The sequence below is a fragment of the Elaeis guineensis genome, chromosome 4, assembly GCF_000442705.2.
Source record: "Elaeis guineensis isolate ETL-2024a chromosome 4, EG11, whole genome shotgun sequence".
In the NCBI taxonomy this organism is placed as follows: Eukaryota; Viridiplantae; Streptophyta; class Magnoliopsida; order Arecales; family Arecaceae; genus Elaeis; species Elaeis guineensis.
In genome coordinates this window covers 44,631,037-44,646,947 of record NC_025996.2, presented here as the reverse complement: position 1 = coordinate 44,646,947, position 15,911 = coordinate 44,631,037, and the positions used below count along the sequence as shown (strand labels likewise).

General features: G+C 35.3%; 1 protein-coding gene across 2 annotated transcripts; it reads right to left on the bottom strand.

Annotated features, from left to right (window-relative positions):
* Window positions 1-1,404: 1,404 nt before the first annotated feature.
* Window positions 1,405-14,007, bottom strand: LOC105042871 (F-box/LRR-repeat protein At3g48880). Of its 2 annotated transcripts, none has more exons than XM_010920218.3 (5): window positions 13,884-14,007; window positions 13,751-13,800; window positions 13,497-13,662; window positions 3,221-3,594; window positions 1,405-2,495 (listed from the first exon to the last, which is right to left on the bottom strand). In XM_010920218.3, the coding sequence occupies exons 4-5, from the start codon at window positions 3,574-3,576 to the stop codon at window positions 1,886-1,888; spliced, it is 966 nt and encodes a 321-aa protein (XP_010918520.1). In that variant the 5' UTR covers window positions 3,577-3,594; window positions 13,497-13,662; window positions 13,751-13,800; window positions 13,884-14,007; the 3' UTR covers window positions 1,405-1,885. The 2 variants fall into 2 exon arrangements, with proteins under 2 accessions (XP_010918520.1, XP_010918521.1); XM_010920219.4 differs by having other exon boundaries at window positions 13,627-13,662.
* Between the last annotated feature and the right edge of the window lie 1,904 nt (window positions 14,008-15,911).

Genomic DNA, 15,911 nt, shown 5'->3' with positions numbered 1-15,911 from the left:
AGGTATCATCCGTTCTCATCCATGAATTTCCCGATTTTACTGCACCTCACGTGGGATGGATAGTTTATTCCTATATAAACTAGAATCTCTCTCAACTTATCATCAATATAGGACTAATAATGCACTCCCTCTTGCACCTCAATGGACAAAAATGTATGAAATCTTATTAAATCTCGTGACCGACTAAACTGGAGAAGATAGCACTCAATTTAAGATTGGTAATTATCTTCTAAATCCAACGGGCATATCATCCATTCTTTAGGCTTGGTTCTTTCTATCCATTGCCACCGACTGGTCTCTTTGTAACTGAGAGGAGCGATGGAAGTATGGAACATTCCGCCAGAGAGTCACGATCACAAGACCGTGCTGTCTGAATCTTGTTCCGTGTTCATCTCTTGGAATATTAATTCCCGAGAAAACATCTTCCTCTTTCCATAAATTTGTACTCCTACTGGATAACTACAACTCGACCTCTTCCTCCATTGCTCTGTGGAAGTAGCTGTATTGATATTGTATTTTTCTGCACTTCTTATGAAGCGGGTGGAGTTCTTCTCTTCCTTTATATATATTTTTAAAAAAAGGATAGATTTTTCGTTTTTTTTTTTTGAATTTACGGTGCAAAGGTTTGTTTAGGCTACCACAAAAACGTAAAACAACAATGTACCATCTATAGCAATAGTGGTGATTACATTGGTGTCCGTATACTTTATGCAGCCAAAACATTATTAGGAATCCAAGAAATCACTGATAAATTTTGCAACATTTAAGGAATTCTGATGGACTGATTAAATGTTAGAAATCGAGAAATTATTTATATAGATAAAAAAGGAAGATATTAGATCTGTGCACATTGTCATATGTTTCATAGCAACAAGAAACAGATGGTGGTTTCCCTTACATCTCTAATGCTGTTATGAGGTATTTTTACCATTCATTAGGCAATATATATCTTTAACAAAAGATGTGCTTATCTGAGTTGTGTTGCATTGAAACCAACGTTCTGGAACAAGAATTATCTCTTAAAGTCCATAAGGATCATTGAAGCATCAACAGACTGACTCAAAAATAGCAGGATTTATAAGATTGCTTTAAAAAATATGAAATATGTTCAACAAACAATATAATTTACCACCTTCCTACATAAACTTCTAGTTCATATAAAACAATATAGTCCATTTCTACATGCAGATATATCATATGAGACCTAAATACATGCAACAAAAGTTTATCTATACCAAAAATAAATAAATAAATAAATAAACGTCCATTTGACCAACTATATACAACCCCATCTTGGTTTCCTTATATAATGAATATCAGCCAAAATAAAGAATGACATATACAAAAAGTACAATTAGTCTATGATTTAAAAGCTTCGAATCATAAGGTTTCAAAATACGAGACTCAAATAATAATTGTCAGAAATTTTTTCTTGAAAATCAAATAGTATGTGCCCATAAAATCATTTCGGACTCCAACCCACTAGCATTATGATTACACCATCACCCGAACAACAGAAAAATAGGTTTCACGTGAGAAGTGCGTAGCAACTCTGATACTGTCAAATCCTGCAAGATTTGCCACTCCACATTTTCCAATTTATATGTCGGTTAAATCGGGTCTTTGTAGAAATGGTGACACTAATTTGTTTCTGTATTTCTGAAATAAGGTAAGCAAAGAGCATGCTCTTCATCCATACCCACTTGCTCAAGTATACCAAACACCATCAAAATCATGCTCCTACTTGAATATAAAAAAGCTCAAAACAACTCTAGATATGAGTTTTAAAGCTGTTATTATTGTATGGTTATGGGGAAAAGTTACATGGAAACTCTCCTAAGGAAGGTTGGCATCCCTAAAATATTTTCTACATCATCATGGAGAATCAGTCTTGAAACCCTTTGCTGATGTCCTCATCAAACAACCTACCATAATCTCCCATATCAAGAGAACTCACCTCATCCTGGCGCCAAAACCAGGTTTCATACTGGTACCACCGCATAAGACCTTCATCCTTGATCATCCTCTGACATGTAATGCATAAGCTGCTCTGACATTGGAAGAATTCACGTAACCTTGAAGCTTTTTCAAGGATGGAGTGGTCTAGTTCCCTGAAAACCTGTTTGCGTCCTGCAGGTGAAAGGCCCTCCAGAAGAAGGCAGTGGGATATATTGAGTACCTCTAGATTATCCATGAAGTTCAAAATAAGCAGCAGGGCTTCCCTTGTAATTATAGAGCATCGCACACTCAACACTTTCAGCTTTGGAAGATGGGAAGCAATAGCTGATGCAAAGTGCACATCAAAAGTACCCATGATCTTAAGTTGTGAGAAGTTCTTGCAGCTCCTGCTTATTTCTTCCATGATATATGGTGGATGAGCAATTGTAGGCATCGTCAGTGACTCCAGCTTTTCCCACCGCTGGATAGCTTGGCAGATTCCAGTTTTGGTGATTCGGTTCCAAGCTGGCATAACTAGTCGTTTGAGATGAGGAGATCTGTTTTGAAGACACAGGTATCAATTTTAGTGATGCAAATTCAATGACCATTAAACTTATGATAACATCATAACAAATAAAGTTAAGTTTGTTTCTGGCTGATGTTGATTGCGGTACAACCGACAAGAATTTAGTGATGTTTGTGCCAAAAAAATTTTACAACTGGAGCAACTGATGCAAGTATTTTTGAAGTGATGATATGTGCTTATCTATAGTATGAGCACTTTCCATTTGATCATAAATTGATCATAGTTAAGAGCACATAAAACCACTCGAGCATCTTGATGCATGTCCCTGACAAATACTGTTTCCCAATAAGTGTGTTTCCTGAAGTCAAGCTCTTCTTCACAGGTTCAAAAATTGGGGGCAACTAACACTGTTATACATGATTATCTTTGGGATGTGCTACAAAATTTTGCTACGAACAATTTAATGAAGGAGAGAGATAAAAACAAATTGTTTTACCATGCATGTTATGTAATTATCTAATTACATAACATCAAATGTAGGTTTCAATGCAGATATGTCAAAAAAGAAAAGGCTAGCTTCAGATAAGGAAAATTGTGGGGTCGTAGTAGGCTAATAGTGACATATAACTCCTTTAAAATGTAATTTAAAAACAATATTTATGAAAAAGCTTATGACCTTATATTGATGTCTCATAGAAATTACGAACCAAAAAAACGTTCCCTATGGTAAAAATACATCATTATTAGGACCATTACCTCTCAGAAATGTAACTCAGATGCTCATCCTTCATATATAGATTATAGTGGAATATCATGCAAGTCACGTTTCCTCGACTGAGTGCCATTGCAATCCTCAGTACTTGTGTCAGCCTTCTGTCAGACCTTTCATTCACCCAGATGTATGGTGATGCCCTGGTTTGAATAAAATTGGATTTCAAAAGCCCAAGATCAAGAGTATTCCATATCAATGGATCTGAGCAAGCTAAGCGCCATGACCGACAAACTTGAGAAACTGGAGCCAGCTCAATCATGTTTAATTCCTTGAATATCTTCACTAGCACATCAATTTCCATATCTTCCCATCTCTTACCAATAGATTTAGTGTCTGCCATCCTTGACAACTCAAGATTCTGGGGCCAAAGTAAAGCATTAGTATATTCATAGATCGTCAATTCTTGAAGTTAAAAAAGACCAATGTTCAGGGAGAACATAAATTAACATTTCACATCAATGACACATATTAATGACATGCTGAATATTTCCGCACAATGATTTACATGTACTCAACATGTGTAGGCTATTGCAGTGAATACAGTATGAAAAAGCATAGGTGGCAACAAATTCCATCAGTCTCTATTAAGAAACTGCCAAATTAAAAAAAGACAGGAATGACATAGTCATACCAAACTATAACCATGTTAATCAAAACCTGTTCTAAACAGATCTAGTTAAAACTAAACATATGTAAGTTTACATGCTGAAAATATAAACCTAGATCTTAAAATTTTATTCTTATTTACATATGTATTAATGTGTTAATGGCTAAAAAAGTAGAATAGTTATTAAGGATTTATGGTTATTTTAAAACTCCAAAAGATGAGTTGAAATTTTACTTGTTCGGAAATTTAAATAAACGGGTAAGAAGATTTTAGGGTCATATGGAAACTAATTTGGGTAGTTCGGTTCATTATATATAGTCTCTATAAAGCTCCAGGTTTTAACGATCGTAGGAACCACATAGCAACAGTGGCATTGATAAAACTCCATCGACACCCCCTGCCTCTCTCCGCTATATCCATCCATGTGTTGTATTCGCCTATCCATTTGTTGTCTTCCACATTTTTTACCTTCTTTTTCCCCTTTTAATTCTTCTCTTTCTAATTCTTCTTCCTTATTCACACCATTGTCTTGTCTCCACTGTCTAATTTTGAGGTCAATAAACCACATTACCCAGAGGTCTTGGGAAGGGCAAATTGGTGACAAACCTAGCATTTGGCCTTTTTTATATACAATTTGCACTCGTCGGCCAAAGCCTTTACCACTGTACTGCTACCAAGGAAAGCCCCCTATTTTTAAAGAGGTCGATGTGCCATATATTATTTAGTTCTTATGAACACCAAGAGACAAGCTTTTTCTGCACAGCATGTCATATCTAGATGGAAACACAATGCTTAGAGATATTTATTAGGGCTCCTATGATATCCTTTTTCTTTACATAGGCATTGATCAGCAAACCTTGTAGACTTTTCTTCCAATCAAGAACTATTTATTTTAACTAACACAAATTTGGTATCAGATAAAGTTCCTAATCAATTAGGAAGAGCTTATGCTAGTGCAAATCATCCACATAAAAATTCACATCCAAACAAGCAAGGCTTCAAGTATCTATACAAATGGGCACCAGCATGGTTAATATCATTGCCATTCCAAAACACCCAAAAAATAAAAAAAAAATCTTTTTCATATTGTCGCATCAATTCATGTCAGGTGCGGAGATAGGCCCGATATGTTATATGCTTCCTGACACAACCAGCACTTGCAATCTTGAAAACAAGAATATTCTAGCATTTACTTTAGCTAGTCTTTGACTTTGATTTGTTTTAGATTAAAACTATTTTGTTCGAGGTTCACCGAACTGGCACCCTAACCCATACCAGTCAGCTACCAATGCTAAATGATACGGGTCTGTACCATGCCAAGTTGGAACATACCAACACAGGGAGGGGAGAGAGAGGAGAGGAAAAGAGAGGGAGGGAGAGGGGGAAGAGGAAGAAAGAGAGGGCAGAAGAGAGAGAAAGAGAGGAAAGCTGGAGATAGAGCCACCATGCCACCACTGCAACCGAAGCGAAGGGATATCAATGCGAGAGAAGGGAGGTAGGGAGGGGGGAGAGAGAGAGAGGAAGTGAGCGGTAAACAGGGCATCCGTGAGCTCCCCATGCATGGCTTAGCCACTAACTAAACAGCACAGTACCGAGGTCTTGATGGAGAGAGGGGGGGCGAGAGAGAGAGAGAGAGAGAGAGAGAGGAGGGAGGGGAGGCAAGAGGCTTACCTATTGGTCAGCGAGGGTGGTGAGGTGAGATGACCATGATGCTTGAGCAAATAGGAGTGCAAGATAAAAACAATCGATGAGCGAAGCAACAAAGTGATCAAGTCTTATCCCTGTTTTGGTTTTATGTGCTGAACCATACCGGTAACTGACTGGTCTGGTTCAGCAATATTCATCAAGCCATGATTGTTTTCCTACTAATATTAAAAAAAAAAAAAAGCTTATTGACATAGGTCAACAAAAGCCTATTCCCATGACCTAGGGTTCACTGAAGGATTAATTAACATTTAAATTAGTCAAAAGGTTTCTGTATGTTCATGTATATTCATATGTCAGGTTTAAAGAAAAGAAAGAGCAATTGTTGTTTGTGTCTTTTCATTTGTTTGCTCGCTTCACTAGATTTCTTAGGTGTAATTATTATGCACCATTTTGAACTTTGAGAGTGCATGCTTACTTCTTTGGATTATTAAAGTTGTTTCTACACTATCATGATATCTTTAGATGGGTGTTTGCTTGCTCTCAAATTCTATTGAGCTTAGTGCCTATCCAGACATTATTAGGATTGCTCATGTATTTTCATTTACCAGGAGTTGTTATGTACTTGGCTAGAATCATAAGAATGTTGTTTCTTGTGATAATAATTTTAGGGGTTCAGTTTGCAGTCCCAACAATCTCTTCACTATAACTGTATGCTCATCTCTTTGAATTTGTAGTAGCCCTTGAGATCTTCCAACTAAGGATCGCTCTCATTCCCCAGGGCCAAGTTAGTGAGCCTTTAAGTTAGCAAATGCCTTGTAACATGTCTCAGATTATGCCAAACACAAACAAGATTTCCATCAGGAAAACCAGCAAGATGCATCTCCGTGACAACAAGGCATGCTGCCACATTCCTTCAAATGCATGATCAAATGGTAGCAATGTTGCAGATTGTTATGAGAAAACCATAAAAATCAGAAAAATAGCCTGAAAGGGTCATGAGATGAGCAACCTTGATGGAGTTACACCTCCAGGATAAGTCAGGAAGACCGGCTATATGAGAACATTGTCAGGATTGTTGATGAGACTTGAGAGCAGGAAATTAAGATACCATAGGTGATTCTGAGGGGTTTTCAAGGCTATGTCACCTAGACACATCAATTTTTTTGAGGAAGTAAGAGTGATGACATTTTTCAAAACTTGGATGCAACACAACATGGCATGAGTGGCACTCCAAAAATGGTGCGCGTACATCTGTTGGAGTGTCCTAAAATAACATTGTACAACAATTACTGACTTTTGGATTTTAATTATGTTACTACTACAATTACCCAAAAAAAATTATGTTACTAGTGCAGAAAATTTATTTAACATCTCCAGGCTCGTTACTACAGAAAATTATGAGGTTCGTTCTTGATTTAATCTCATTGCAAGTGCGCCACATTCCATATGTATGTTTATAAGTTTATGGTTGCAGGGAAAACAGCAGCACCATCCTTAAGGACAATATTTAAATAACTATGCATCCTTGAAAGAATGAATCCTCTAAAAATGAAGGTGGATGAAACTGCTGTGCAGAGTAAACTGAAGAAAAAGTCAGACTTTTGAGTAATGGTGATTTTTAAATAAACTCAAGGTATTTGAGTTGTTGTAGCACTTGCATGAAAAGAAGCTAAAAAAGTTTAGTATAGCAAATTCCTGAGATAGTTAAACATTTGCTTAAAGAATTTGTGACCTTACTCAAGAAGACCATCCACATGGACTCCCATCTGTGACAGAGATCGATAATTATTTCAGAGTAAATGTAACGTTACCTCATTTGACTCAATTATGAATATGATTAATAGAGCATAAGTAATTGGAGTCAGAGTTGAAATAGGGAAGAACTTATTTTCGCCAAAACTTCTGGTAATGTCCTATTTCATTGACAGCAATAATTTTTCTGTTTGACTCACTTTTCTCTTGATATCTTCCTTTTTCACCAATTCTATTCAACTTTTTACTTAACCAACTTCCTTTCTTACCTACTTTATTTAACTTCTTGTCAACTTTCAAAGGCATGCATGGTTAGCTGCAGCAGCAAAGCTGACGCCATGGTTATAAAAACAGATCACATTAGGCAACACTACTTTCAAACACATAAGGTGGCCCTATTTCCTCATTTTCTTTTTCATACATAGATCATACAGTGTTCCCATTGAATTCAATTATACACTTATTAATTTTACGGAAGTCTCATTTGCTTTTCAAATGGTAATAAAACTAAACAATGCTTTTCTCCAGAGCCAGTCCAGTCACTAAAAGCATGCAATGTTAATGTATAAGCTATGATTTTGGGAAAATATTCCGACATTGTTTTTATTTAAGTAAATTGAAACTCAAAAGCGCAATCTCCATTCCCCAAGAAAAAACGATATCTCAGCTTAGATTATAAGATATCCCTCACATTCAACCAACCCTAATTTAGGTCCCTCAACACGCCTCACCACTGGATGTAGGAATGTCAACAAACTGGTCCACAGGCCTATTTGTATATCATTTTAGGCTGGATAATCAGGTCAAATCTACACAAAAGTTCGGATATGTTTGGCCTAGACCTATCCCATTGACAAGCCTACTGTAAGATAATGTATCAACAGCCCTTCTCCACCAGCAGCCTGACCAATGACCTAAAAGCTCACCAACCACACACAGCCCTTTTGAACAAGAGCATTTGATTTTGGAGGAAAGAGCATGAAAATTCAAAGTCAGATATCAAGAGAAATATGACCATAACTGCACAATCTCATCTAATATGAAATATTCACAAGAGAGGCAGTTGTGGATGAGCATCTTAACATCATAGGTCACATCAAATTGATTGCACAGGATTTCACCCATTTTTTGTAATATACCTTGTAAGACCTACCAATAAGAATCAATATTTTATTGATCCTAAAACAGCAATCTGTTCATGGCTAATTATAATGAGAATGTCAATAAAAATTTTGTGCCCCTCTTTAATTAAGGTTTAGCAAAATATAAAAAATAGTAAAGTCAAACTACAATACAATAAAACTACACTATTTTTTTGAACATTCTAAATACCACCAGAACAGGACAGCACCGCTGGTATCGTACCTTCAGGTTAAAGCTAGCAACAGAACACCCACTAGGTCACAGAAACATGTTAAAAATCAGGGCATCCCCATCATGTCAAGCGGGTTCCAAGTGGTATCGACAAGTAGACACTCCAATTCGACCAATATGATGCATGTATCATGCATTACAGCCACAATGGCCTGTACCACCTGACACTAAAAATTCACCCAGTTCAGAGGCATCTGGTCGAGACTCCTTTAATGCTGCAAGTACAGCAACACAATGGGGCCAGCATGGTGTTTATGAGCACACCTCATAAGAAGCACTGCTCTCTTTTGACTTGAGTGAAAAAAGAAGGGAGAGACAAAGAGAGAGAAAGCAAGAGAGAGGGAGGAAGAAAGAGAGAAAGAGGAGAAGGAGAGAGGAGTGGATGAGAGGATGCAGTAGATCAGCGAGGGAGGGCCATCAAAACAAGCGAGGCCCTCCTTCCCTCTTTTGCCAAAGGTTGGGAAAAAGAAAAAAATAAGGGAATCTGCATCTTTTTTTTTTTTTAACCTAAATTTCAGATATGTTGTGGAATGGACAATACCCTACAATATGGTGATTATTTTACCAAAAAAAAAATTCTATAAACTATTAACATTTTGATTAGGATATTGATAAATGTAAAATAAATGAAATTGAATTTGAAAAAGAGTACTGTTCTTGAATTTGTAGTGTGCCCACCCAAGCTACCACTTCTTGGCTTAGATAACATGATCTGGAGGCGCATTTTGGAGCACCAAGCCTAAGCTTGAATTTGTAACAGATATTGAGTTATGTCATGAAAATGGCATTGAATCAGCTAGTGAGAATATATATAGCACCAACTAGGGTGCTTATGAAAGCCCTGAAAGAAATCTATTATTCAAAATACTTCTAATTATTTAATTAAATTTTTCATCAAAACATAAAAATGGAAATTCTGAGAAATATAAAAAGATAAGCATTTATGTACTCTAATTTATAAAAGTTGTTGTCATGCATTTCAGTGGATAACAGATTATTCATGACTTTTAAACTATTTTTAAGGGAGAAAATATTTAAAATAAAAATTGATTAAATGTAAAAATATGGAGCATGCATTGATGACAAATAAGACAAATTTTAAAATGACTATCTCGTCTTTTATCGATTGGCATATTTGCTGTGATTTCTAAGTTATTTTTGGTGCAGAATTGATTAAAAAACTTTAAAAGTTTTGATTAAATGTCAAAAAATGGAACACCTAGAGTTAATAAGATATAGCATATTGAAATCTGATTATTTATGGTTGAATATGCAAGGAGTGTCGGCTTTTAGGTGGTACCAAAGATTGATGGTGGTAGGAGAGGCAAAGCAACATGCTCTTGTCTGAACTAAAATGAAAGTGAAAAACTAGAGAAAAAAAGTTTCGAGAAAAAATTTACCGTCATCATCATTAGTTAACCATCTTACTTCCAGTCATATCAGTAAAGAGGTTCACATAGAAAGAACTTATATGCAGGTTAATACAAATAGATGATTGATACACAGGAAACATTAAATGTGAAATCTTTAAGTCACTTTTAATGTTTCCTCATTGATCAATCATCTGTTTGCATTCAGCTGCACTTAATAATCTCTTTTCATGGGAACATTTTTATTGATGTGATTGGAAAGAGACGTGGTCAAATTTATGATGATGAGGGCATATTTCCTCTCTGGACTCTAATAAGCCTTTCAATTTCATTCTAGTCTGGACGGGAATGCTGCTCCACCTCCTCCACCACTGCTCATTTTCAGCATGGACAAATCTAAATTTTTGTGTCCATTTTAGAAATTTGAAAGTGAGCCATCATTGTAAATATTCTACTAGAATATTATGAATTTTTTTGTCATGTTTCATCCGTCATGCATCACTCCTGGTTGTTGCTAGTTTCTACACCTTATTGAAAGCAGAAGTGTCGGTAACCATATGGGTACTCTAACAAAGCATACGCCATTGAAAATCACCAAAACATGGAAAAACATAACAAAATTCAATTACTTTTCATATCACACATCAAAAAGTCCAAAACAATCAGAAAAACAAAAAAGGAAAAAAAAATTGCATCTGGGTACATGACCAAGAAGCAGTCCTATACCCCATGTTGGTACAAGATGGCCTAGTACCAAACTGCTCTGATAGAGAACCCATACGACAACCAGCAATGGTATTTAAAACCTTAATTATGTCTTTATAAATTAAATTTGTAAGACGACAACAACAGACACAATTAGATAAAAGTGAATATGACAATTGCACATAAATATATAAATTATAGCAAGGTTCCTTAAGAATCCATTAATTAATGAAAAATAAAAGAAAATCATGCTCTTATCTCCATGCACCATCAATTTGGATGCAAAAACTCTTGTGATTATTAATGGTTTTACCATGGTGGGTTACTTAGACTACTAATAAAAAAATGCACTCTGTTTTACTCCCATCCCATTTGTCCGATTCCCACAAATTAATTAAAAAAAAAGGACAAAAGATTGGCCAAGCCTCCTAAAAGGGTTTTCTTGCAGCCCCATGGCAAACCCATTGTAAAGCTTTTGCCTATTTATCCAACTAGACAGTCTAAGTGGACCCCTCCAATGCATGGACTCCCGACTCCCACAACCATGCCGTCCTCTATTGGTTGAATGATGCGTCCACCAATAAAAGTTTCAAAAAGCCTCTAATCATGCAACATGTTGCCATATGAACTCCAATTGATCTCACTAGGCCCTTAATTCAAGGTAAACCAATCCATTCCACATCTTCCCCACTTTCCATTCCTTCTATCTACCTTAAGTTGAAGAATATTTGATTGAAGTGTTTATGCCATCTAAAAATATCTAGTTCTGTATTTGAGCTTTCCCAACAACATTACAAAAAGATACAGTTTTCCTTTTAAATATGGAGGTACAGTTTTTTCACTCCTGCTTCTGTTAAAAATGTTCCCCATACAAGAACTTAATGCTGACATTATTTTTGGATATGATGAAATGTTTTTGTGAGGTAGCCCAACTTGAGGTTATTGCTCTATGTATCGAAGATTTTGATTGCTTCATAGCTACCACAAACTCTATTCTTTGATTTTAAGATATAATTTGATATTGTAATTCTCAATGCATCGGGTTGGAAACTAATTCAATACTTTACACTTCTATGGATAGAAAAAGCAAAATACCAATAATTACCAATTGTAGCCGTAATGCATCTAACCTACAATCTTCATTCACACGATACCAAGTTAGCCCATCTATGAATTCCAGTATAAAACTAGAAATTCCATCAAAAATCCTACTAGGTTTAAGGTTTCTCAGTCATGAGTATCTAAAGGTACAATCAACTTCAATTGAAAAAAAATAGCTTTTTGGTGGTCAATCTTGTTGGACAACTATTTCAGGTGACGAGGCATGTGGGCCCCATTCGACAATAGTTGAATAGATATATTGAGATCTCACTATCTTCTATCACATGAATTTAGCCTATTCAAAGGAGGCCATTAGCTGTAATATTCTCCTACAAATTTTACTGGTAACCATATCAAAGCCAAACAGAGACTAGGAAAGTTCTATAAAGCAGCCAGACTTCCTTTGCTCATCAATCCTATTACATAACTTAATTTGAAGCTCACTAATACCATCTCTAAAAGGAAAAAGGTAATTCTCTTACTTTTATCTTGTCCATCTCTATAATGTTCAATTTTCTCTTCTTCCACAAAAGATTACTAATGTTAGGAAAACCGCAAGTATAGTGGCAATCAAAGTTAGTAAAACTAGAAAATTAATGCTTATGTTAAGGGGATCTAGTAATTGGGAGTCTTATGGTGGACCATCAAGGTATATATGGAGTTCTATTACACATTTATGTAAATGTTTTTCTTCATTTTTTTTTTTTGAAAAAAAAATCAGGTGTTAGTATGAGATATTGTTTTGATCTACATAAATAATCTTATCTTTGTTCAAGCTTCAAAAATATGAGCGAAATTATGAATTTTGCAATTCTATATGTTTCATAAAAGTCATCTCAAACATATTTTTTAGCATCACTTGTCAATCCATCTTAATTACCTATGCACTATAGCTTAATATCTTATATTTCATTGATCACGAACTGCAAAAGCCTGATGACAACAATTTATGACTTGTTAACATTACATTTGATTAAGACTATGCTTGCAATAATGCAAGGGGATAAGACCATACAGGGTCATGCAACTCCTAAAGAATTAAAATCAGTAAACCTAAATTCTGCTACAAATTATATAAGTTTAGTTACATATGTCATACACCACCTAAAGGATCATAATGAGTATACCGAGTTTTGCAGGTAAATTCTTGATTATTATATACATAGCTTTAAGTGCTAAATATCTTGAGATTTATAATAACCACATTGTCAAATGCATCTCACAATTCTAAGATATCCATGATGCTTGTAACCGGAGTACTAATACACCACCTGATATGAATAGTTAAAAAGGGAAATGAGATCTGATTCATGGGAAGTGAAGAACATGTTTTGTGCATATTTTTCAATGCATCCTCTAACAAATCTGCTTTTCATGCTGATTTATAACTAGTCGGGGTGTATAACAGGGACAACATGTATTTATTCTCATGATAATTCCTTTCATTTGGGATATTCCTTCATACCGATCATCATTTGACAGCAATAACAGCTTTTATTGCAGTATAGATATCAAAACCTTGTCTAATCCACTAGAATTATGTCTTCCTAACGATTCTCAAACATCTTACACCAAAGAAGGCAAATAAAAGATAAAAAATAAAACAACCTTAATCATCAAAACCACGCATAAGGAAGAATGTAAATAAATAAATTCACAAATGGAACGATTAGCTAATGCCATTATGCAAACAAGATTACTCACACATCAAGAAAGGGGTAAAATCTCCCAGATTATTCACAAAGAAACTTTGCGTCGGATTATTTCACGATAATTGGAGGGAAAAATCCCCAATTTCTGCAATAGATTGACATTTCGGGGGAAAACCATGTACCTTCTCCACGCTCTTTCCACCTCCAAGAAAAATTGCCTGAAATCTCAAAGAGAAAAATCCTTTATCACACCAAAAAAAACGTATTTAAAAAAGAAAAACACGGACTTTTCCCAAAAAATGTCACCTTTTCTTCTTCCCTCCTCTCAAATCCTCTTCTCCAACCATCCAATCATTCTAATAGCATCACCAAGAAAATTAATTAACAATAAAAATACCACTGAAAACCAAAATTCATCAGAAGGAGTAGATCTTCATACACTGGAATTGGAATAAATACACAAAAAACTTCTACTTTGTCTTCCTCGGTCTCCTTCGCCGTCCCCGTTCGATGGTTTCCGTTCGGCCGCTCCGACCGGAAAGGGGAAATCCCTCGGATTTTTTTCTTTTACTTTAAAAAACGTGACTCAGCTCAGTCGGCTCCTTCGAAATTACCGAAATGCCCTTTATTCCACGTCGTTTACCACTTACAACGTGTCAGTCCGTTAGTTTGTGTTACCAAAATGCCCTTCCGCCGTTGGGCTTCAGCCACGCTAGACTGGAAGTGGCATCGACAGTTCTGAGGTATTTTGGTAAATTCGATAACGGTGATCTTTCCTGGGTTTGACGGAGGCAAAATGCTTGGATACTGTCGAGGCTTTGGCTTTCCTTCCCGTGGCGTGGGGGTCGGACGGACGGATGGGAGTTTGTGGAGGCCGGTTGGGTCATTTTAGGTAGAAAGATTAGGCCATCAAAGATGATTTATCGATCAATAAACTAATTTATTCAAAAATATCAGCCAATAAGATGATGGCATTTGAATTAGTATTTTAAAATTTTATATAATTTTATATTAAATATAATTATCAAGATTTTGATTTAGATTTCTATATTATCGATGAATAGCATAATATCTTTTATATTTTTATCTCTAGTTTTCATTTCAAACCGTACGTATTGGTTTACCTTTGTATCAGCCATCCACTAAAATAGCAGTGAACACTAATTTGAGAAGTTGTGTACACATCACATGATAAAAAAAAAAAATTCTGTGTTGCTTCTTGTTATTAAATATTAATTTTTTAATAACTACAGCTCTATCAAATAAGCTACATTATATTAAAATATGAGTTTTAAAATTATAAAAATTAATTTTAATTTTATATATCTATTTTCTCAAAATGCTTATTTACTTCGCTATAAAATATCTTGACTTATCATCTCTAACCTGTCCAATGAAACTTTTCTAATTAAGAAATCTCTTTTTTGCTCCTAAAATCTGTCTATTATCTTCCTTATCTCTCTTTGCAAAATATGCTTAATAAGATAATATTTAGTTAATAGATCTCTTTCTCATTATTTTATTTTTGATAAAAAAATCCTCTATATAAAAAGAGATGGTGCATAATCCTCAAATGCCAGTGAAAGCAGAATCTAACTCCAATTCATATGGTACAATTATCAAAAACTATACCAGATATGCAAGATAGCATAGTCTCCTTCTTTCTCACTTCAACATGAATCTCTAATTGGAAAAGAGCAATAGTACGAGACTCCTGTTGTATGCATAGATAATTCTCTTGTCATTATAGCAGAAAAATATTTGCATAACTTCTAATATTTATTTCCAAACACAAGGCTGGTTAATTATGGAGCTATCACATCTATGATTGTGGGTCCGATGAACTTTTTAAAGTGTTTTCATTTTTATCTCTATATCAATCCTATCTTCTTTTGATTTATATTCTCTTTTAGCAATCTCTTTTAAAAGAAATTTCTTTAAAAGAGATAGAGATCTAAGATTAATTAAAGGAGATTGAGAGAAGAAGTCAAGGTTAGGACCTGCATGAGTTCCAGGAGTTTCAATGGAAGACCACAAATCTAGATCAATTAATTAATTAGACTAGAAAATATAATAAAGGCATGATTAAGAAAGTAAATTTGAGTTTCAACTAGTAGCTTTCTCATCTTACTGCTAAGAGGGCTCTCATTGAGGAGTCTATTGACTATCACTTTTGAAATACACTACAAACGAGAATTTTACCAACTAACATGGTCATCATCTTCATTGTAGTCACCAAAATCAAATCCGACCACGAGGCATTAATCAAATGCCACTAAAATCCAGCCCAACCATGAGGTACCTCCAGACCAATGTCGATGAAATCAGCAAAGATTCAAGTCAAACCTGTAAGTCAGTCCGAGTCCTCTATTGGTCAAGCTCTGAGCTGAAAATGAAGTGGTCGTCTGTCGCTGTACTTATGTTGAGGATGCCAATCCTATTCTCCAACCTAAAATAAAAAAGAACA